At 52.9% G+C, this 21662-nt stretch overlaps 12 protein-coding genes across 12 annotated transcripts; 7 read left to right on the top strand and 5 right to left on the bottom strand.

Moving 5' to 3' along the window:
• Positions 1-672: 672 nt before the first annotated feature.
• Positions 673-2622, bottom strand: M409DRAFT_37861 (glycoside hydrolase family 35 protein; the record flags this gene model as incomplete). Its single annotated transcript, XM_033810814.1, has 1 exon — positions 673-2622. One exon carries the CDS (start codon positions 2620-2622, stop codon positions 673-675), a length of 1950 nt encoding a protein of 649 aa, XP_033660658.1.
• A 1319-nt stretch (positions 2623-3941) lies between these two features.
• Positions 3942-6714, top strand: M409DRAFT_60540 (uncharacterized protein; the record flags this gene model as incomplete). The annotated part of the gene is made up of 9 exons (XM_033814513.1): positions 3942-4059; positions 4153-4732; positions 4785-5252; positions 5306-5394; positions 5444-5535; positions 5589-5609; positions 5664-5893; positions 5950-6038; positions 6089-6714. The coding sequence occupies 9 exons, from the start codon at positions 3942-3944 to the stop codon at positions 6712-6714; spliced, it is 2313 nt and encodes a 770-aa protein (XP_033660657.1).
• Positions 6715-6970: 256 nt separating this feature from the next.
• Positions 6971-8271, top strand: M409DRAFT_60539 (uncharacterized protein; the record flags this gene model as incomplete). The annotated part of the gene is made up of 3 exons (XM_033814512.1): positions 6971-7104; positions 7152-7605; positions 7732-8271. The coding sequence occupies 3 exons, from the start codon at positions 6971-6973 to the stop codon at positions 8269-8271; spliced, it is 1128 nt and encodes a 375-aa protein (XP_033660656.1).
• Positions 8272-8975: 704 nt separating this feature from the next.
• M409DRAFT_29769 (uncharacterized protein) lies at positions 8976-10740 on the bottom strand (the record flags this gene model as incomplete). Its single annotated transcript, XM_033809618.1, has 5 exons — positions 8976-9094; positions 9150-9230; positions 9284-10530; positions 10581-10622; positions 10679-10740. The coding sequence occupies 5 exons, from the start codon at positions 10738-10740 to the stop codon at positions 8976-8978; spliced, it is 1551 nt and encodes a 516-aa protein (XP_033660655.1).
• Positions 10741-10946: 206 nt separating this feature from the next.
• On the bottom strand, positions 10947-11651 carry M409DRAFT_29768 (glycoside hydrolase family 11 protein; the record flags this gene model as incomplete). The annotated part of the gene is made up of 2 exons (XM_033809617.1): positions 10947-11346; positions 11395-11651. The coding sequence occupies 2 exons, from the start codon at positions 11649-11651 to the stop codon at positions 10947-10949; spliced, it is 657 nt and encodes a 218-aa protein (XP_033660654.1).
• A 1019-nt stretch (positions 11652-12670) lies between these two features.
• Positions 12671-13663, top strand: M409DRAFT_29767 (uncharacterized protein; the record flags this gene model as incomplete). Its single annotated transcript, XM_033809616.1, has 1 exon — positions 12671-13663. One exon carries the CDS (start codon positions 12671-12673, stop codon positions 13661-13663), a length of 993 nt encoding a protein of 330 aa, XP_033660653.1.
• A 419-nt stretch (positions 13664-14082) lies between these two features.
• On the top strand, positions 14083-14541 carry M409DRAFT_60536 (uncharacterized protein; the record flags this gene model as incomplete). Its single annotated transcript, XM_033814511.1, has 3 exons — positions 14083-14090; positions 14181-14200; positions 14240-14541. The coding sequence occupies 3 exons, from the start codon at positions 14083-14085 to the stop codon at positions 14539-14541; spliced, it is 330 nt and encodes a 109-aa protein (XP_033660652.1).
• Positions 14542-14843: 302 nt separating this feature from the next.
• Positions 14844-16052, top strand: M409DRAFT_70814 (uncharacterized protein; the record flags this gene model as incomplete). The annotated part of the gene is made up of 3 exons (XM_033818905.1): positions 14844-14910; positions 14944-15217; positions 15278-16052. The coding sequence occupies 3 exons, from the start codon at positions 14844-14846 to the stop codon at positions 16050-16052; spliced, it is 1116 nt and encodes a 371-aa protein (XP_033660651.1).
• A 339-nt stretch (positions 16053-16391) lies between these two features.
• M409DRAFT_60534 (uncharacterized protein) lies at positions 16392-17515 on the bottom strand (the record flags this gene model as incomplete). Its single annotated transcript, XM_033814510.1, has 3 exons — positions 16392-16523; positions 16575-17408; positions 17465-17515. The coding sequence occupies 3 exons, from the start codon at positions 17513-17515 to the stop codon at positions 16392-16394; spliced, it is 1017 nt and encodes a 338-aa protein (XP_033660650.1).
• Positions 17516-18497: 982 nt separating this feature from the next.
• Positions 18498-19414, top strand: M409DRAFT_29764 (uncharacterized protein; the record flags this gene model as incomplete). Its single annotated transcript, XM_033809615.1, has 3 exons — positions 18498-18885; positions 18939-19026; positions 19081-19414. 3 exons carry the CDS (start codon positions 18498-18500, stop codon positions 19412-19414), a joined length of 810 nt encoding a protein of 269 aa, XP_033660649.1.
• Positions 19415-19661: 247 nt separating this feature from the next.
• On the top strand, positions 19662-20489 carry M409DRAFT_70812 (uncharacterized protein; the record flags this gene model as incomplete). Its single annotated transcript, XM_033818904.1, has 1 exon — positions 19662-20489. One exon carries the CDS (start codon positions 19662-19664, stop codon positions 20487-20489), a length of 828 nt encoding a protein of 275 aa, XP_033660648.1.
• On the bottom strand, positions 20486-21455 carry M409DRAFT_37860 (uncharacterized protein; the record flags this gene model as incomplete). Its single annotated transcript, XM_033810813.1, has 3 exons — positions 20486-20736; positions 20793-21023; positions 21074-21455. 3 exons carry the CDS (start codon positions 21453-21455, stop codon positions 20486-20488), a joined length of 864 nt encoding a protein of 287 aa, XP_033660647.1.
• Positions 21456-21662: the final 207 nt, after the last annotated feature.

Genomic DNA, 21662 nt, shown 5'->3' with positions numbered 1-21662 from the left:
AAAACGTCGCATTGCGCGGTCGCAGATGCAACCCAGAAGGCGGCAAAGAAGAAAACGAGCTTGATGATGGAAAGCATGGTTGGAGGCTGAATGGAATCTGCTGCGGTGATGTGGGTTTGAGAGTCGATGTTGATGTTGGAGTGATAGAGCGAGGAGAAGAGGTCTTTACATTTGTTTGACAGTGCTCTCCGACCGTGATCCTGGAATAGCCTGGATGGAAGAGCTCACGCTCGCATGGAAACGTCCTCGCGAGAGCGAGGCCATACGACCTTTAAAATGTTGGGCAAATTCGAGCTCTGTCCAGCGAAGAAAGGTCCATGATTTCCGTCAAAGGCAAGAAAGCTGGCCGACCGAATAACATGACCATCATCAAGGAACGAAAGCTCAAACAGTTATAGCATTCAACGATGCGGCCATGGATCCCCTCGTGCTAGCCTTCGCATCGAATCCGAACACGGCATTTCGGGGATATCGAAAGGCTCGACTTGCCCGAGTATCACGATCGACCGGGTCGATCAAGCACCGACAAGCAACGACGACGAGAAAGCTTGTTTGAATTGCTTGCATATGTGCTTGGGATCACCGGATCGTTCCCATGCGCGCGAACATGGTGAAAGCATGGCCGCGGTGTCAGGCTACGCTAAGTCAAACTTTCACACGAGGAGGGCACATCTAACTCCTATCAGGATCAGGATTGTTGCCCCAGACCCTCTCATCAAGTCCCCTTGCGATCATCTGCGTTCCAGCCTTGGGCTCCAACTCCAATACAACAATCTCATTCGACTGCTGTCCCCAAGCCCTCTTCAAAACAGGGGCCGGGAGATATAGCGACTGCTGCGGTCCCACGATCCAGTACCTCCCCAGATTGAAACCGTTCACCCAGACTTGGCCTTTGATGCCATTAGGGATTGAGATAAAGGTATCGCACGTGGGATCGTTGCTTCGACAGTTTGTGCGGAAGGTCCCAGAATAGAATACTGGAACGGAGGAAGAGTTTGTTGGATGAGGAAACTGGGATTGGCTCCAACCAGGCCAGCCATGCCAACCGTGATTCTGTGCACTTGGAGCGGTCTCGAGAGGAAGCTTGTAGGTGTTCCAGCCTTGCAAGGTCTTACCGTCAATGGTGACGCTTCCATTGATTCCTCTGGATGCGTCGAGAAGCTGGGGATATCCGAAGTCTGTTCGGCCCATGTTCTCGACCAGGAGCTGCAACTTGTCGCCGCGTTGGAGATTTACGGTCACTTGGTTCGGCGTGGAGTAGATACTGTCCATGACGCCCTTGCGTTGACCGTTGACGTAGATCAGTACGCGGTCACGAGGTCTGTCACCAGGTCGGACAAGGCCTTGGATCTGTTCGGTGGCTTGGTGCTCGTACAGAAGGAAGCCATAGCTCTGACCCAGAGCCTCCATGGTTTTCGGGTCCTGCGAGTACGTGGACTTACCGAGGATGCTTCCATCAAACAAGCTGGCAATCGGCTTCAGTTGCACGTCGGGCACCTTCATCCTCGGCAGGTTCTTTGGACTTTGTGGGATGCGCTCGCCCTGAGGCACATATTTCTGGATTACGGTTTTCAGTCCATCGTACAGCTCGATTGTACGACCACTCTCGTCCAGAGGCGAACCGTAGTCGTAGCTGGAGGTCACTGGCTGGAGATAATCATCTGGATACACAGCTCCGTTCTCAAAGCCAAAGTTCGTACCACCATGGAACATGTAAAGGCTGAACGAAGCGTTGTTCGATAGGATGTAGTCGATGTCGTCGTAGACACTCTGGTAGCTTTGACGGCCTCCAGGTCCAGTGTATTGATAGGTATAGTTTGAAGCCCAGCTATCGATCCAAGTCGTGTAGTATTCTCCGTCGAGCAAAGGTCCTAGAGAGGTCGGATCTGTAACATACTGTGCCCTTGCCTCGAATCCCACCTCTGGCGGTCCATCGATCTCAGCGAGCACCCCGTGGATTTGACCGGCTGCAACGGCTGACGATCCACCATCGTTGGTAAACAGCACTAGATCAAATGCCTCGCGCATGATGTCTGCTAGTTTGGAGGTATAGCTATGGGAATCGGCGAACGATCCATATTCGTTTTCGACCTGAGCCATGAGGATCGGTCCTCCTTCAGTGATCTGCTGTTGTTTTATCTCCTGACCAAGACGAACAAGATAGTTGCGGCTGGCGTCCAAGAACGGCTCATTGTCACTCCGAATGGACATCCCAGGGATCTCCATCAGCCATGACGGTAAGCCTCCCCAGTCCCGCTCGCCACAAATGTAACTCCCAGGGCGGAGCACAGCATACATGCCCGCTTCTTGGACCAATCTGTACCATTCCGCGATGTTGTTGCGAGCTTCAAAATTCCACTGACCAGGCGATGGTTCGAGCAGATTCCAATAGACATAACCGAAAATTGTGTTCAAACCCATTGCTTTGGCCTTGGAGATGCGGTCAGACCAGTATGCTGGATGCACACGCTGAGGGTCGATCTGCCCGCCTCGGATCTGGAATGGCTTTCCATGGAGGAGGAAGGAATCATTGTTGTAGGTAAAAGCGGGTTGATGAGGCGATGTTGGAGATGGGATTGCTGATGCGGCGGAAGCGAGTAATGCCAGCAGTAGGAGACGCATGTTCGCTATCATCGACGAGGCGTAGGGACAAGCCTTTGCTGGGTTTTAGAAAAGGTGCATGCCGTGATGCTTGTCCTTGTTGACTTCATCGAAGGATTCCGGGTTGCATCGCCGTATGAGGGGTGTCACATCGCACTCGTACATGTCGTTGTTCCAAGATGGAGAGATCGACAGCGTACCTGAACTCCCCCTCGCGAAGTGGATGTGGAGGGTCCGATGGAGCGGCGATTGAGGTGCTCCTTCTTGCATGGAGACGACTCTTGCGGGCTCGTTTCTTCCGGTCTGCTCTGGATGCTGCCATGCCTGGACTTGTCGATTGTCGATAATCTGCAGGGCATGTATTCTGTGTTCCATGGCATAGTACAGTGGCCTAGATGTAGTCGCATGTTTCATATTACTAATCTTGTTGATCCTTCCAACGGCCAGTGTTGTTGTGGTCCCGACAGCGAGAGCAGCCGACATCATCTGGTCACGACCATCATCCCTTCAACAATCCAGCCTACGAACGTGCCCTCATCCATCGGCTTGGAATACCTTCGCGCTAGATGACCTTGCTAGTCATGCCTCTGAAGCATCTGAACCAGATGACCGTCCGCGGTGTGCGAGCCAAGAAGAGGCGTGAACTCTGCCAGGTCCAGACACGTGCTGGGAATGCGAAAGTTCGGTGTACATTATGCTTGGCAGAAGCCACTCCAGGTCTGCCAGCTGAGGAGCACGGCATGTCTTCATCCTGGGACTGAGCGCAAATACTCGCCGGAAGCTGCAAAAAACAATTCGTGGAGTATACGAAGTTGTGTGTTGACAATGTGGGAGTGCGTCAGACTGGTCGACCTGACTTATCCTCCATCAGGCTACGAACCAAAAGTCCTGGCGGAGGACCCTGATAGTCTAATAGACTATTGTGGCGTATGGAGGAGGCGCCGACCGTAGTGTACCCCGGCCAGAGGAGGCTGATATCAGGCCATGCTGACAGGCGAGCACAGGCGAGACAAGTACTAGTGCTGAAGGTCCTATTCGCCTTGTCTTTCGAGCTTAAGCGCCCATGTACTACCTACAGTGTTATGCCAAGATGAGGGCTTCGTGTTGTAGCAAGTTCATCCTGGACAGCAAGCCATGGCTGAGAGGGACCAAGCTGAACAACATCGAGACTCGCTCCGTGAAGTTCTGAGTGGCAGTACTGTACTGGACATGGAAGTTCTGGATGTCGGACGTCGACAAGGTCCGTCATATAAATGACCATGTCAACCACGGCTGCGATTGTACCTACAACGACACCTCAACATCACAGAAGCAACACGTGATTCTTGGACTTTTTGTTCATGGGATCATTGGGCCTCGTCCCCATTGTCCATGCGAACTCTCTTCATGATGCTCCAAACGAGCGGGATACTTCTCCAGTCTGCGGAGTTGCTGGACTGAAGATACTACACCTCTTGGGTAAGTTTCTCATATGCAAGGCATGGCAAACGCTTATGCTCGACAGTTGCCTCGCCTTTTGCAAGAAGAAGAGCTCTTGAAAGAGCTACGGAGTTGGCAACGGTCAATGCTGGCTCTTCTCCAGTGCTGCCACCTCCAACTTTGTCTCTAACGCGAAGAGCACCTACTCCTTCTTCGATGTCACTTGCAACTTTGCCACACCGACGATGACGTTCCGACAACGTCCAGTCTCCACCGCTACCACGCCTTCGAACCCGGCTGATTCCCCTGCTCCACGATCTGCCAGTCCCATTCCAGAGAACAGCCCAGATCTAGTAATTCCCAGTGACTGGCAAGCGCCCATGAACCCTCCTGCATTCGTGGAGTCATACACATACAGCGAAGGGCCATTGCCAACGGCTATCGCTGAGGGAACACCTCCGAACTACGTTGGACTTCCAGCGACTACCCAAGGCCTCCCAGCCTTACCATCATGTAACATCGACCCGAACGACTCCTCCAAGCAGTTCAATCTTGCTGGCTCCAACTACAATCCTGTTCTGGCTTCTGGGACGACTGCTCTAGTCCCCATGACTGCTCCAACATCAGAAGCTCATGCTAGATCGATGGGATGGCCAGGCGAACCCATCATCCCGCAATTCTACTTTCAAAAGCCTAGTGGTGCCCCAGCAGGGTGAGTATTCAGTCTACCGTAGATCAACCGCGGACTAATGTGTCTACTCCAGTATATATGACCTTGTAATGGCCGGCTCGCCCCCGAGATACGTGGCTAAGGTAGGCACCGGCGTGGTTCTGACCGACTCTTCCACTGGCACTGCTGGAGCCACACGCGGCGGCAAGAAGATGTACACAAGCGTCTTCCAAGTGAGCTGCATTGGTCGTGTCACGGCCATCCAAGGAACTCAGCAGTTTGCGTGGGACACCACAGGCGGCCCACTCACCTTCGCGGCGGGAAACTCGAACAAGTCGATGGTCGCCACGCCTTACCGAGCTGTGGCACCGAAGCCTGTCCGTCGTACCATTTCACTTTCCAATAGCTCGATGGTGGGCTTGCCCCTGGAACACCATGATCTTGCTCGACGAAGTATTTACAATTCTGGAGCTGCTCCTCGATGCCCAGCCATCCCCGATCGACTGGTTGCAAAAAAGAAGTGGGACGCTCCCGTCTTCACAGATATCACAAACGCCGTTGGGTAAGCATCAACCATAGGGCGTTGTTATACCCTTTTCTAACATCGCCACGCAGGTGCTTTGCTATAGAAGCCATCGGCGAGGCGCTTTTCGGCGACTTTTTCCCACCTCCTAACAACATGGACGAGTGCTGTGAAGCACAAGGTATGTCCATGAAGTAGTTTTGTACCGAGATTTGCTGACAGTAGAGCAGGGCAATGCTTTGCACACTGCCAAAATGGCTATTTCGAGCAATGCAACAACAATGTAGACAACTGCATGTCCGAGAGCTGTCAAATTTTCAAGGTATGTAAAAAGTCGCGAAACAAATTTACGCAATATATGCTAATTGGCGACAGGAGCACTGGTGGTTGTACCTGGTATGTGAACGAACCATCACTCGATAGCTGAGCCTGACTGACCGCTCTGAAAAGTTCTACGGCATTTGCAAACTATCTGCAATCGCATACTCGGAATTGACCAAGACGGTGTACGGACGGATTTCGTGGTTGTCGGATAGCGTGATTTACTGCACCTGCGACTGTCCGACAGGCGAAGGCCTCTGCAACAATGCAGGTGAGTGTCTGACTTGCAAGAACCTCTTCGTCACGGATATCAAAAACTGCGGAAAATGTGGACGTACTTGTCAAGAGAACTCCAGATGGTATGTCCTCCTGCACAGTTTTATCTCGTTAAAGTGCGTGGCTGACGGTTCCTCAGTTCCGGTGGGACCTGTACTTGTCTCAAAGACAAGTGCGGCGACAAGTGCTTGAGTCTGCTAGACAATCCTTATACCTGTGGCCCATGTGGTAAGTCATCGCGAATTCATGCCTCAATTCACGATTAACGATCGCAACAGGCAACGTCTGCCAATCTGAATACTGTTGGCAAGGCAAATGCTACGGTCCACCTCCCTGCAACTTCCACGGAATCGAAAATCACGACTTCAGCGACCAGAAAAATGGCGGTGACAATAGCTGGGTATTCTCCAGCGATATCACAGACCCAAACCCATCGGTCTGGCTGGATTCCGGCTCCAAGGCAAATCTATTCCTTCGCTTCCCTACCAATCAGGGGGCGTACTATGCTCAATTCGAGAAGGAAGTCGAGATCTGTACTGGCAAGAACTACAACTTCAAGTGGAGTAATTACCGTGACGGCGGCAGCGATACTTGTACCATCAGCATGTGGGTTGGAGATCGCAAAGTCGGCAGTCAAACCTTGGGAGCTTGGAACGACGACAGAAATGGCCCCTTGCAAACGGATGATAGGCCGCAGTACGAGCCAACAGTCAGTGTGCCGGCGTTTTCCTTCCGAGATGCGGAGGCCGGCTCAGGAGTGAGGAGGAATGGATTGAGCTTGTACGCGAAGGTGAAGGGCGTGGTGAGCTGTGATGGGAACTGCGGCACCAAGTGCTCGACCCAACCTGGTGGCTTTGATTACTATACCACGGTGAGGTTTGGTGATGTACAGATGAGTACGTGATTGTTATGCAAGTCTGAATGAAATACAACCAGTCTCGATAAATTGATGCCTTATGGAAGGATTCAGGCATCAGCGCAGCCCGGCAGACGACGCAGCCGGGCGATCAGCCAGCCACAGCCGTTTACAAATGACGATGACATGCGCTTTTGATATCTTTCCGCTGACCGGTCCAGTTGAGCCTCATCGTGAAAAGCCGCCATATATAGCCGGCTCCTTGCACGCTAATTTCTACCTGCAGATATGAGCTATTGTCTCAATGACAACGAGGAGGAAGCCGACGCAGGCGGAATGGGACGGACTCCAACCTGAAATCGTCCGACAATACACCACGGAAGGTCGAACGGTTAGATGGATTGTTGAGGACCTTAACAATCGTGGCCTAGCCATAACGTGGGTTGGTTCGACCTCTGGCCATAGTGTATGCTTACATTTCCTAGCAAAAAGATGCTCTGGGATCGATTCAGGATGTGGCGGGTTCCTCGCAAGTACAATGCAAAACAAGTCGGCAACAGTCGTCCGGCATCGGCACTGGTAATCAGTCCCCAGAGAGCGATGACTACCTCGCCAGAGCGTCAATCATTCTTCACGGCCATGACGAATGTGGGCGATTGGTTTCGGAGCATCGTCGAAGCAGAAACATGGAGGCCTTGGGCAAGCGAGCGTAGGATCGACATGCAGAGGCTGGTGTCCAGAGCCCACATGGCCATCGATAGCGAGAGCTACGATACCAAAGCGAGGCTGCATGAGCTGCATGGCATCGAGGACCAATCTCGAGAACTCGTGGCTGGCACGAGCAACGCCAAGATGCACCCGAGAGTGCTGACTGCGTTGATGCGGCTGTGGATAGCCGACTGGCAGACGACGCCTTGGAAGGAACAAATGCTGAAAGTGGTAAAAGGTATGGTCTGCATAACGTCTGAGCAGTTGCAACGAGCCTGTCATCCCGTTGCTGAGCTCTGAAAACTTGTCAGCAGCCACCATGAGCCTAATGAGGTAATATCTGCTTTCTTTGAACAGTTTCAAAAACGATGGATCGATCGCGTTATCGACGAAGATGCAGACTTCGCTGTCCGGGACCAGATATACGGCACTCGAGTCTTGGCCTCGATTGGAAGACCAGGCAAAGCGGCAGAACTACTCCAGCAGACCGACGTGCGGCGTGAAGTGACTGGTCATACACTTGCCGACTTCTATAGTACTCGGGGGTACGCCTATCTACAAGACAAGCACTTTCAAGAAGCTATACCGGACCTCCAGACCGCAATCAAGACATTCCAAGGGATTGGTGAAGAAGATAGCGAAGGCGCAGAGTACGCACACTTCTGCCTGGCAATGTGCTATGAGGGCATCGGAGAAGTGGGATCGCAGGAGTACCACCTCAAGGCCGCCTTGTGCGCATGGGAGTCCAACGCTGTGCTGCAAAAGAATCAAGGAGCCATCAAGATCGTACTGGACCTTCACAGAGTCTATGAAGAACAGGGAAAGCAAAAAGAAATGCAACAACTGAAGGAGAGATATCATTCCTACTTTGAAGAAGTTCCGGCTGAGCCAAGCTGAAAAGCTACACCAGAGACTCGTTTCCGCCTCGTGTTCGCTTGCGTATGCACGGTACATGTTAGCGTCACATGTGGCACAGGTTCTGGAACCCACGCTGAAAGGGAGACCGATCTTGCCCGTCGAAACCGGAGTCCTGCTATTGGTGGTCAGTGGCACGATTACTTTCCAGGCCACCAGGCTTCGTTGTGAACGATCCGAGCGTGCCGCAGTGCCCTCGCTGGCGACTCTATATCATCTGCACCTATGGCATATTCCGTTTTGGAAGCAGAAACCATCAACACGATAATATATGTCTGACCAAAACGCGAGCACCACGACTCCGGTTCGCGAACTGCCCATTGTACTCAACAACCCTCCAGCGACTCGCGACTGGGAGACGTATCGCCCCTTTATTGTCGACCAATACATTACACAGCAACGAACGGCACGCTGGATCGTGCAAGAGTTGAAGAGGCGTGGCTTCAACGCATCGTTAGTGCAGTCGACGTGCGATAATTAACCATAGCAATGCTCACGCAAACACAGTGAGAAGATGTTGTACGATAGACTGAGAGTCTGGAACATTCGGAAGAATGTCAGAAGACCAAGCGAGCTAGGCGAGAGTGCTCGCATGTCGACAGTAGACTCAGAAGATGCCACGACAAATGCAGATGGCTTGACACCTATCTGAGACCACGTCTGCTGGCAACGTCGCCATCAGAATCTTAACCATATCGCACATCCCCACTGCCTTCCCTGAACCAGTCGTCATTAGCAAGACCTTCCTCGACCGAAGCATAGTTGATGATGGTGCTTTTAGTCGTGGTGTAGGCATGGTACGCATCTGCAATCAGGATATTAGCAGTTTGTTCACTGTTGCTCAAGCAGTGTTTACTCACCGACACCGTTCTCACTACCAACACCAGAGCTTCCAACTCCTCCCCACGGGCTACTAGGGTCGTTGCGATGATGTGTGTTGACTGCATCAAGTCAGCAATTCCAAGTACCAACAGCCAACGGAAAGGGTACTCACTCCAGCATATTCCCGACTCGATACCATCCGACAAACGATACGCCTGCGGAAGATCCGACGTCCACACCGCAGCCCCTAGACCAAATTCGCTATCATTCGCGAGTCGTAGAGCTTCTTCCTCTCCGTCGAACCCAACAACCACAATCACTGGTCCGAAGGCTTCCTCCTTCCAGATTCGTGTATCGAAAATCTTCGTTCCGGGCCCATCTGCTAGTACAGTTGGAGGGAAGAAGTAGCCTTTCGATAGATCAAAGCCGTCGAGAGGTGATTGGCCTGACATCCTCTTGCCACCTGTAAAGACAGATGCCCCCTTTTGGACTGCGTCGTCCACCAAGGCGGTCACATTCTGAAGTTGCTTGCCTGATATCAGAGGTCCCATCATCGAATCTGCGTTCTCGGGTGAGCCTATTCTCCTTCCTATAGAACTGGCCTTGGCTGTGAGCTTCTCAACGCATTCAAGCAGAACGGTGTTCTCCACGATGATCCTCGTCGCTGCGATGCATGTCTGTCCACTCGCCATGAATGAGCCGAAAGCCACACCGTTCACGGCAAGGTCGACGTTCGCTTCCTTTGTGACTATCACCGGTGCCTTGCCGCCTAGCTCAGCCGTGAACTTAGCCAGGTTTCCTCCAGCGATGGCGCCGATCGCTCGTCCTGACGGCGTACCCCCAGTGACATCCACCTTTCTCACCAGCGGATGAGATACAAGCGCTTTGCCCGTTGTGGCACCGTAGCCTGGCAAGACTGAGAATACACCGTCAGGCAGCCCGGCCTCTTTCATGAGCTTCCCCAACAGAATCGACGTTAAAGGGGTCAGCTCTGAAGGCTTCAAGATGACACTGTTCCCCGCCGCCAAAGCAGGAGCAATCTTCTTAACAGCGATGAGCAGAGGATGATTAAACGGCGTGATCTGCACCACGACGCCAAGAGGCTTGCGGTCGATCCAGTTATGAAGCTTGCCAGTCGTAGGCAGCACAGGCCGCTCTTCGGTGCGAATAAGCGAGGCGTAGTATTTGAACCATTTCGTCAGCGAGGGGACTTGTGCTCGCATTTCTCGAATCGCTCGTCCTGTCTGTTGGGCTTCGAGGTCGATTAGAGTGGGTAAATTGGCTTGTAGAAGGGCCGCTATGGCTTCGAGTGTGTCGGCTCGTTTGTGGCGATCAACTCTTGACCAGACGCCGGATTTGAAGGCATTATGGGCCAGTTCGACCGTTCGGGCTACATCTTCTTCGGAAGCGGCATGGCAGCTACGGTAAGTCAGCTCTACTTAGCCGTGTGAATTGTGTCGTGATCATACTGAGCAATGACTTCACCGTTGGCCGGGTTCTCGATGGGGATCCTGGTTTCAAGTCACTCAGAGGCCATCCAAGGAAGACGACGGACTTGCTTACGCACAACTCCGCAGTCCCGGGCTGTTCTTGTCCGTCGATCCAGAGATTGTAGACGGGGTAAGTCATCTTCAAAACTTGCGGTGATGTCGATTGAGGACAAGGATTTGAGAAGAGAAGTGAAGAGCAATATGGTGGGGAGGTGAAGCGGGATGCCGATAACGATAGGCCAACTACCCGGCTAGCGTCCCAGCCTCCTCCTTCTTTTCTTGTGCCCCATCATCCCTTTTCCATCTCTCTTCCATCCAACAGGCTATGACTAAATCATCTTCTACTTAAGTAACAGTGACAGTGGCAGATCCCGAGCTCTGATATCCCTCCACCGCAAGAATCTGATAATTGAATGTACCCAGATCCAATCCCAACGAAGCCCACGCGTCAAAGTGATTCGCAGTGGTCACAGTGCCGGAAGTCCTCTTCGAATCCCTGACAGACCAGTACTGAGTGAAAGTCGCTGTGCCCTCAATCGACGGAGCATTGGTGCGGGTCGCGGTGTAGATGGTATACGATCCTCCGTCGCTTTGCACGGTGCCGACTTTGGTTCCGGCGGAGCCAGGATTGTACGTCCCATAGGACTCGACGATGTAGTACTCGACTAATGGACTGGTGGACCAGCCATAGACGGTCAGGTAGCTGTTTCCGTCGGGATTGTAGTCGGCGGAGTAGGTGATGGCCCTGATGTTGTCAGTACAAACGTAACAACACTGGCTCGTCTTCACGAACCTGTCACTTCCAGTCTGCCAGCCTTTGCCGCCGACGAAGTTGGAACTGCCACTGGACCAATCTACGCTGTACTCTCCAGCATCGCCGTTGGTGTAGGTGACGGCACTTCCATCGGTCCAGAATGAGTAGTAGTAGCCACCAGAAGTGCCTGTCTCACTGGAGGTGATCGACTGGCGCTTTTGCACATCGGTTGGATGAGCAGAGACGCTGAGCAGAGAAACGGATGCTAGTGCGAGATTCTTGAGCGAGAGCATCATTGTGGTGGTGTGAGCTGGTCTATGATTGAAGTGAAAAGGAAGTATTTTAGAGCAGAGACTAAATTGGTTGCTTGCAAAAAGAGGACATCGTGAAGGGCACTTGCATCCTTCTTGAGTGCCGAAGAGGCTTCTGGCTTCGTTGTTTCGACTTCTCGCCAGATATATTAAACCCACTTTTTCTGCCACTTCGCTTACAACACAAATGTTGCAGCCGCGCCCAGCATGTTGCGTCTTGCACCTCACTGAACATGGGTCTTAAGGCCATTCACGACCACCCGTGGACATATCGACCGGCTCATTCGTCAACAAGGAGACAGGAGTAGCAAAGCCTGCTTTAGGGATATGCTCGCTGGCGGTCTTCTTGTGGTGAGGTCTCGCTGCGACCCGTCGCGACTCGACGGCTCATGCTTCACTGCAGCTCTCAATACTGACTCTTTATATCGGGGCTGAAACTTGAGAGCATCCTACGTACCTCTGAATGTCAGCTTTAGCGACCCATTGATCTCCAACGCAGCTTTTAGGCGAGCTGGCTGAGTAGGAGCAGCGAGAAGAGACCCCTGCATTTCTTCCTATTCCTGAACCAATGGAACCGTAACAACAGACCAGATACCAGTCGCGGAGCTCGAGCAAAACGAATGCGCAGCATGGTTCGCATCCTTTTCGGGCTTCGTTCGACCTTTAAACCCGCTTCAGCTGACAAGATCAGGTCAATCAATCTCAAACGAATGATATAAAGACGTCGTAACACTGTTGAGATCATACACTTTTGTTGGTGTCCAACGACACAACACCGAGTATAGTTTGAACTATCACCACCGATGCTCAACACATAACGCTCAGAAGCACCCAACTCTTGGGACCAACGCTAGGATACCGATTCTCTGACGTTGATCCTCATTGAGCACGGGGTTGAGGCTGAAGCCCTCTCACTCAATAGATCCTTCGGGACTTCGACAGCAACCATAAAGTGCAATCAGTCGCCTCGTTCAAAGGAGTCATCGGGGAAGCGTTTCTTTCTCATGCAACCATTCGAGCTTGCTCTACCGGAAGGTCGCAAAACTACGGGGTTGATCCACTTTCCAGCACAGAGCAGCCGTAAGAGAATCAGTACGCCCTCAATCGTCACTCTTCATGGCGGGACGTACACAGCATCTTACTTCAATGTGGACGATGAACATAGTATTGGCAATATCGCCAAGGCCCTCGGTGCGCCTGTTGTCTGCGTAACTCGGCCAGGCTACGGAGACAGTAGCGTGCAGCCTCGAGATAGCGACGAGACCTGGATCCACCAGCAAGGCCGCTTCTTCCACGAGACAATCTTGCCCGCCATCTGGCAGGAGTATGGAGGCGCCAAAACAAACTCGACGAGCATTGTGCTCCTTGGTCATAGCGTTGGTGGCGGTGTAGTGATTGCCACAGCAGCTCGTTACAGTACAGAAAATTCCCCCAAATATCCCTTGAGTGGACTGGTGACCAGTGGTATCAGCTCGACCGTGTCCAAAGCTTTGGCGCAGCAACAAGAACCTGGAGGCAACGTTGAAGAGGCGCAAAAGGTCGAGAACAAGTCGACTCAAAACGATGGAACGTTCCTCTGGCCCATAGCGATGAAGGACCAGCTCTTGTTATGTTCCAACATGAACTTATGTTCCCCGTCGATCTTGGAGGCAAGCGAGTCTTTGAACGCTCCCATTCCAGCTCCAGAAACGCTCGATGTTCAAAAGCAGTGGTTTGAGTACTGGCGTGAGCTCGCGGCGGAAGTCAAAGTTCCGCATATGAATACCATGCCGGAGTATGACTGGCTCTGGGAGGTGAACAGGGAGATCATGGAGGATTTTGGGAGGGCTTTCGAGAGCTGTCCTAGGATGGAGATCAGCATTTTACCGGAGGCGCCGCATTGTATCGAGTTGAGTCGGCAGAGTGAAGCTTGGTACTTCAGGTCATTTGGATTCGCGATGGAATGTGCTGGTGCTTTCGACTTGAAGAAGGGCAGGTCAGGCCAAGTCAGCAAGTAAAGTCTCGATACGACCGATGCTTGGTGCCCAACGACGATCCTCGCAGGTCTGATCATTGACGATCTGCACGCGGTGTCCATGGCTTCGACAAGCACGTGGAAACCACGTTTTCAACTGCGTGTCCTTTTGGCCATGTCACAGATGTCCCATGGATTGGATGTGCACGTCGATGAAGATCGATGCCCTTACTTTGAGTATCGACACAGGTATCTGATCCTAGGCAGTATCTAGAGACGGCCATTGAATCTGAACGTCGAACTTCAAGTTTCCCCTTCTGCGAAGATGCCCCAGGTGTCTGCAAGACAAGCCAAAAGTGTAGGCCGATTCCCCAGCCTTGTTTCCCGTCGGCAATGTATATACGGTAGGAAAGACGCTGCAGATCTGAACATCGCCATACCTCTCCACTTCGGCATCTAACAATGGGTGTGTAAGTGACAGTGCTTTGCCAACTGGATAACCAACCGCACAATGCCTTCTGAATGGAGTTGCCAACAAGGCTGTGTACTCTTTGCCCTAGAGAGCAGTTCGAGTTGTCCAGTGAGTCCCTGATCGGAGCTGGACTCAAACATCTGCTAGGAACCACATTCGTCCGTCGTTGCGACGACGATGTTGGTGGAGTGAGGTCTCTTTGCTTTTCGAACAAGCCTGGAGCTATTCCCTTTACGAACTCTGCCGACGCTGTGGAGGAAAGCATGGCGGTCTTGGTGCCACGAACACCGACATCCAAAGTGGCCACGGTTCAGAGAATTGGACGTTTCTTCCCAAGGCCAAAGAGACAGGAATGTGTCGCGACTATTCAGCTTTGGCATCGATACCTGGAGATGTCGCCTGGAACCAAAACCTCCTCACTCTCCACGTCTCCACGGGAACGCAGCTGATCTCGAGCATTTGCGATGAAGCATTCTGTTATGCAATAAATGCCCAGCCGGTTGCTGTCCATCTCGGACAATGACTTGGCGCTCACGATCTCTTTACTGTAATCGCTTTCCGCGGGCTTTTAAAGTAAGCCACTATGATGAGGCCCAGAAATGCAAAGCAAGAACTCCGCATAGGCGCTCCAAAGAACCGTCTTGAGGCGCTTGACAAGATGGCATTCGCGGTAAAGTGTGGTGGTATATCATGTTGATGATGCCCTGTTTCCGGGGATCCGCTCTCGTCTGACGGTTAAGTCGTGTTCGACATGCTTTCTCTTATATCCCTCGCGTTGCTGGCCAGCACTACCTACGGCAGCGATCTCGTTGCAGAGGGTCTGCCAAAGCCAGAGATCCAGGCTCGTCAAGTCCAAGATGGCCGCTTCACCTTCTACGAGATGCCCACGCCTCTTGCTGGACCTTGCGATTTGGCGTACAATCCCGTCGATGGCAACCTCTACGGCGAGCAGCAGTTGATCAATCAGCTCTTCATGATCAATCCCAGGACTGGTCGTGTTACTGAGTACCCCATCCCTTTCACCACGGGTGCTTCCAATGCCACCCTTCCTACTCTGCTGCCTTCACCGGTGGGCGATCGTCTTGCTCTCTCTTGTGCCATTCGCGATGGTGCCGACGGCAATATGTGAGTGATGCCAATGATCCTTCTCCAATCGTCAATCGGAAACTGACACCGTGATCCCAGCTACGCTAGCAATGGCCTCAGGAATCAACTTGTCCAGCTCAACACCCGCACCAAGAGAATCAGGATCTTCCAAAACCCACCCAACCCATTAGGAAACCTCTTCCCCTTCAACGACCTTTACACCGACAAGACCGGGATGTGGGTAACTCAAACCACAGGCAACCTCCTGCAGTACTTCCGCTACCGCACCGAGACATTCGAAAACTACGTGATGCCAACACCTCTCGTCCTCCCACTAGGAGTCTTCGTCGCCTCGGACGGCATCGTCTATGGCTGCGAAGTCCTCGGCAACGCCATCTTCACCTTCGATCCCAAGACTAAGACCTTCCGCGAGTACGCCCTTCCACTGCCTCTCCAGACCCCCGCCGTCGTCCGCTCCGAGAAGAACGGCTGGGTCTACTTCACCCTCCTCACTGGCCGTGGCATGGGCCGCATCAACATGCGCAGCAAGAAGATCGAGCTCTACCCTGTCACCATCCTTCCCGGCTTCGGCTCCGTCACGACAGGACCTACAGACAACGGCCGCGGCGGCGTGTGGATGAGTTTCTTCGCCAACACGGATGCCTTTGCGAGGTTCGACGATAGGACGTTGACGTACTCGTATGTGAGGATTCCGGATGCATTTGATAGGTTTCTCGAGGAGGTGCCCGGGTTGAATTTGGACCTGCCGACGGCGGCGAACATTGCAGTGAACTATAAGCCTGGAGAGGCGCTTTGGTTTGGCAGTTTTACGAGAAATGTAGTGGGGAGGTATTCGTTGCGGAGGGGCGAGTAAACCGTGAACTGTCAAGCTCGTGACGATGCTTAATCTGTTGGGTCTGGCCTTCTGTTAGCACAAAGTTCAATCAAGTTGTCACTCGCAGTCGCTTTCTCTATATCGATGCCGTCACATGACTCTTGTATACTTGTGGATGTGAGATATTTGCACAAAACGCCTAGTACCCATCTCAGGTATATCTTCTTCACAACCGCTCTTCACGCAGCAAGGAAAAACAAGCTTCATGTTCGCTGTCGCCGTTCCTGAAAAATCGAGAGTTACCTGAACTCCCCTTTCAGAATTACCAGCACTTTCTCTTCTAATAATACAAACATACACAACTGGATCCCCAAACATTTAGAGGCTCAGAGCATCCTCTACGCTCTTGACAATATCGAGCTCAGGCTTGTTCGTGGGCTCTGCGGTCGACTTGCACTTGCCGCTCTCGTCCTTGACGCATTGGACGTCCGCTGGGCTGCGGGCTGGGAGCTATGCTGCTGTCAGAACTCCTCTTGTTCGGACAAGGGTCTATTGACCTACTTCGCTGGTAAGGTTGGTCAGGGTGCTGGTGTCGAACTGGCGGGCTGCGATCTGAACGAGGCTGGTCAGCTCCTTCGTAAGGTCCTCCGTCTGGCGTGCGGATAGGCTTTTGGTGAGTTCGTCCAGGATCTCGGTTTGACGGGCCGAGAGGCTCTTGGTCAAATCGTCAACGACTTCGGTCTGGCGGGTTGGGAGGCTCTTGGTGAGCTCGTCAACGACCTCAGTCTGGCGGGCGGAGAGGCTCTTCGTAAGCTCATCAACGACCTCCGTCTGGCGGACAGGCAAGCTCTTGGTCAGTTCGTCGACGATCTCGGTTTGTCGGGCGGGGAGGGACTTGGTCAACTCGTCAACAATCTCTGTCTGGCGGGCGGAGAGGCTCTTGGTGAGCTCGTCGACGAGCTCGGTCTGGCGGGTGGGCAGGGACTTGGTGAGCTCGTCCAGAATCTCAGTCTGGCGCTTGCCCAGGCCAAGGCTGCTCAGGAGGCCAGTCGCTGAGCTGGTGTTCTGGCGCTTCTCGAGGCCAAGCTCCTTAAGCAGACCCGTTACCTCGCTGACGTCCTGGCGTGTGCGGAGGCCGAGACCACTGGGAAGATCGGTGACGGAGCTGGCATCCTGGCGCTTTCCAAGATCGAGGCTCTCCAGAGCCTCCTCGACAGGGGTGGACGAGACCTGGCGCTCCTTCACTGGAAGGCTGCTGGTGTTGAGAAGATCCGTGACAGTCGAGGTATCGACTTGGCGTTCCTTGACAGGCAAACTGCTCGTGTTGAGAAGATCCGTGACGGTGGACGTGTCGACCTGGCGAGGAACTGGTGGTTGCGTGAACTCCACCGGGGCCTGCAAGGCTGTCAGCAATAGCTCGTTTGGTACGGTTGGGATTCGCAAGCGCTTACAGCGATGGCCGCACCTGCGAGCGACGCAATCAAGACTGAGTTGACGCGCATGGTTGTGGGTGTCGTCGAGACTGTGAATGTACTGTCCAAGTACGTGGGTGCGACTAAGCGCTGTGAAAGAGTGTGAGCGAAACGAGTGAGTGCCGGCGCTTGGCAAAAGAATGTGATGTCTCGACAAACAGCAAGACAGGATGGTGGTGCAAGAAAGGCTGAGTCGAAGGGCCAAACGTGGAAAGAGCACGAAGGAGCACTTAACTGAGCGGCGGATCAGGAGGCTCGACGGGGAGTGTGGGTTTGGTCGACGTTCATGACGGCTGGACGAGGGCCACGATCCGCGAGTCGCTATGGCACCATTGCTGCACATGCCACTCCGCCGACGTCAAACACGGCCGCGTTCATCTCTGGGTGTGGTGATGTTCCAGCACGACACAAACGGTCGCGATGGTACGGGAAGGTTGTGATGCTGATCTTTGGCGATGCAATCAAACGGTCGGCTCGAGCGAAGTTTGGGAAAGACGTTGGAGATGGCACATGCCGTCCGATGTTGGAGATCCCTTCAAGCGAGCTGCCAAGTCTGATTGCTATCGACAGTCGACATTGATAGCGAGAGTTGCACGCATATTCCTCGTGTTGCGTCTCTTGTTCAGTGAAGTCGGGAGCCTTTCAGCGCTGAGCAAAGGTGATGTGTTCCCAGGGCCAAATTTAGCACAGCAGCAAAGGAATCAGGGGAACGGGACAAGATTGAGTTGCGGCTCTGCCCGCTTGATCTGTTTGAGAGTTTCATATGGAAAGGAGATGGACTGTGCTTGGTCGGAGGGTTTGGTGTGGCCAATTGTGTGTAGAATAGAAAAAACCCTCTAGCTCGAATTTGGAGACGTACCTGACTATCTCTCCGTTTGCTTTGTGAGGGACACGGTAAAGAGCGCGTGCTAACGACCAGGATAGCCAAGTCCCACAGCGGTAGGGAAATCACACCCTGAGCAGGTTGCTGAGTGATACCAACCTCCTCACAGTCATATCGCAGGGAATCAAGATGCCTCTTGAGCAGATGCGTCTGGAGAAGGCGGGCTTTCTCGAGGCAGACGATTCAGACCGAAGCGTCTGGGCAGCACTTCGCGGTCCCCATAGCGAACATCAACGCCAGACTCGGCAATACGTTCTCCTTGCGGTAAACGTCACAATTCTGATATTATCGCTGCTCGTCAATATTTGGACGTGGGCGAGAGTCGAGCCGAAATGCATTCGAGAGACCGACATGCAAGATGCCCATAGCGCCATCCAGTATGAACAGCGAGTGTTCACGGGGGCTTTGGTATACGACCCAGAGACAAAGCGAGCCATCAGGAAGCAGGATGCCGAGCATGAATACTTTGGGCCCCCATCGGAAGAGCTCGACGCCGCCTGGCATAAGCTGCTGCATGGTAAGCTCTCCCTCCAGACCATGTCATGATTATTGGCCTTGACGCGACCATAGGCGAATTCCCCGTGATGAGGCCCGAGGAAGCAGCGCAGTTCGAGCCAGAACTGACGCGGATTCCTAAGACCAAGGAATTTCACTTCGAGTGAGTCTTGCTCTTGTTCACGTTATCCTTAGGTATTGACGTTTCCTCTTCCAGACCAGACATGTTCCATACTCTTCATTGCCTCAATGCCGTCCGACTCGAAGCATCGAAATCGTTGTATAACATCTCGGGGGGACACAGTCATGGCAGTGTCCCAGGTATCAGCCTGCCGGAAGGGTGGGACTTGGCTCATATGGAGCATTGTATGGATCGGATACGGCAGTCAATCATGTGCCATGGAGACCTGACACCCTCGCCGCTGTATTACTGGCCTGGCTTCAAGATTGCGCTTGGAAGGACTGCAGCGCATACTTGTCGCAGGTGGCAGCCTATGCGCGACTGGATGGATAAGCGTGGCAGCGAAGGGCCGTTGCTGGATCCATTGTAGGCTGAGAGAGGCTTGTATGCCCGAATGTCATGGTGCTGTGGTGTGAACATCATCAAGGGGAGTAGGAGCCGGAAAGAGTTGAAAGAGGAGAGCTGTGTGAGATTCACCGCCTCGGCAGACCTTCCACACAGCAAGGATGCAGCAGACGTCGATTCTGTTGAGCCTTCCTACCCCCTTCACTACACCGACACTGGACAAGGCTGCAAACAATTCAATATCTGGTAGCCTGATGCCGTCGAGCAATACCATGGCACAGGACTTGAGTGAGAAAGAAGGCTTCGCTGATGCTGTCAACACGATATCCCGCTTCTTGGCAAACGAACAGATCTCGGACCTACATACATGCCCTCCGGTGGACTGCATAGTGATCTGTGTATCTGCTCTGGTTTTCCAAGGGGAGAGACTGTTCAGAGCTTTGGAAACACGGCCTTCATTGGCCAAATCGCTTGTCTTGGTTGGCGGGATCGGTCATAGTACGAAGCTGTTATACGAAGCGATTGGCCGGCATGACAAGTACAAATACCTCCGCGACGACATCGAAGGCTTGCCCGAGGCCAGGGTGATGGAGACTATATTGAAGCGGCATTTCGACCTGAAGAAGATTCAATTTGAAGGTTGTCAAATTCTCATCGAAGACAAATCGACCAATTGCGGGAGCAATGCCATTGAGACCCGCAAAGTCCTCGAAGACGCCAATGTTCCTTCCCCGGCGTCTGTGCTCCTCATCCAAGACCCCACGATGTCACTGAGATCTCCTGCCAGCTTCCAGAAGACATACGAAGATCATGTCAATCCACCAAGGTTTCTTTGCTGCCCCTTCTTCGTGCCGACCGTGCTTTCTTCTCCATCTGGCCTGCAATTCGCAAACGACATCCCTCACGACTGGCTCTGGTCGACGGATCGTTTCCTCGAGCTCATCCTTGGAGAAATACCTCGCCTGCGGGACGACAAGCAGGGCTATGGTCCAACCGGCAAGGGTTTCATACCGCATGTCGATATCCCTGACCAGGTCGAGCGGAGCTGGAGGCTCTTGAATACTCATGCTGAAGAAAATACGTCCGGCAGGACATTCTAAGGCACCCCATTGTAGATTCTATCACCTGGATTCGGCGGCTGGAGGTAGTCTTCTGGCACATCATCAGGCAACTGACGATCTTCTGCCCATTTTCGAATGTCGTCGTAATTGCGGCAGACGTGGTTGGTGTTGAAGTCAACGAAAGCCTTCGGGTATTCGTCGCCTTCGTTCTTGTACCAGACTTGGCCAAGAACTCCAATGTCAACGGTGCACATCAATTGTTGCCGGATGATGTCGAGGCAATGGGCTGGGAAGCGTGTCAGCATGGAGTCAACTTTCTCCCATCGATCGATGTTCACTCACAGACATGCTTCTTAAGAATGTGGTCTTTGTTTTTGAAGGCGCCTTCGCCCTTCTCGCGGTAGTAATCGATATTGTAATAAAGGCCTTGGCGAAGAAGGTTGAGACAGTGCAGTTGATGCAGACCTTCTACGTTCGCCGGAAAGCCACCACCATACTTCTCATTCACTTGGACTTGATCAGGTGCGAGGCCAACACGCTTCCCAATCTCTGCCGGTATGAGCACACTTCGGTCTGGCCAAACATTAGCGATGGGTCTGTCAAACGACAAGATGACGGCTCACAATTCACGCCCAATGCTTCCCACGCAGCATCGACCTCTGCGCTGGCAGCCTGACGGTAGATGTTCTCATTCAGAAAGGATCCGTTGAAATGCTGCGTGTGGTAGGTGATGTCGAGGTCTTTTGCAATTGGCGATGGCGCCGAAGATTGCTTCAGACAGGATAGGGTGCTGGGCTTTTCCCAGCATTGGACGACGATGATGGCAACGCCAACAGAGACACCGATGGTCAAGCCAACCAAGCAGCATCCTAGCACGACCCATCTGATGTTTGCGCTTAAAAGAGGTCGCTTCCGCTGTCTGTTCAAGGAGAGCAGCTTTTCAGACTCATCAAAGCCGTCTTCAGAGCTCGCTGAGCTGCCGTCCAAGAGTGGTATAGCGGCCATGTCTGAACGTGGTGTTGGAACGAGAGAATACTGAGACGGCGCGAGAGCAAGAAACGTCAGTCCTCAGAAGAAATCGACTCTCTGATCGAACCTTCGACCACCAAGTTTCTAAATTTACAAGTACAAGCTACCGGATCAACTGGCATTGCGACATCTCACGTTTGGCAACGGCATACCAACAAAGAGGGGCTCTAGAATCGGTCGTAC

Source organism: Zasmidium cellare (assembly GCF_010093935.1).
Source record: "Zasmidium cellare ATCC 36951 unplaced genomic scaffold M409scaffold_55, whole genome shotgun sequence".
NCBI classification, from domain to species: Eukaryota; Fungi; Ascomycota; class Dothideomycetes; order Mycosphaerellales; family Mycosphaerellaceae; genus Zasmidium; species Zasmidium cellare.
Note: the sequence above shows the minus strand (reverse complement) of the source record. Positions and strands in the feature narration are given on the sequence as shown.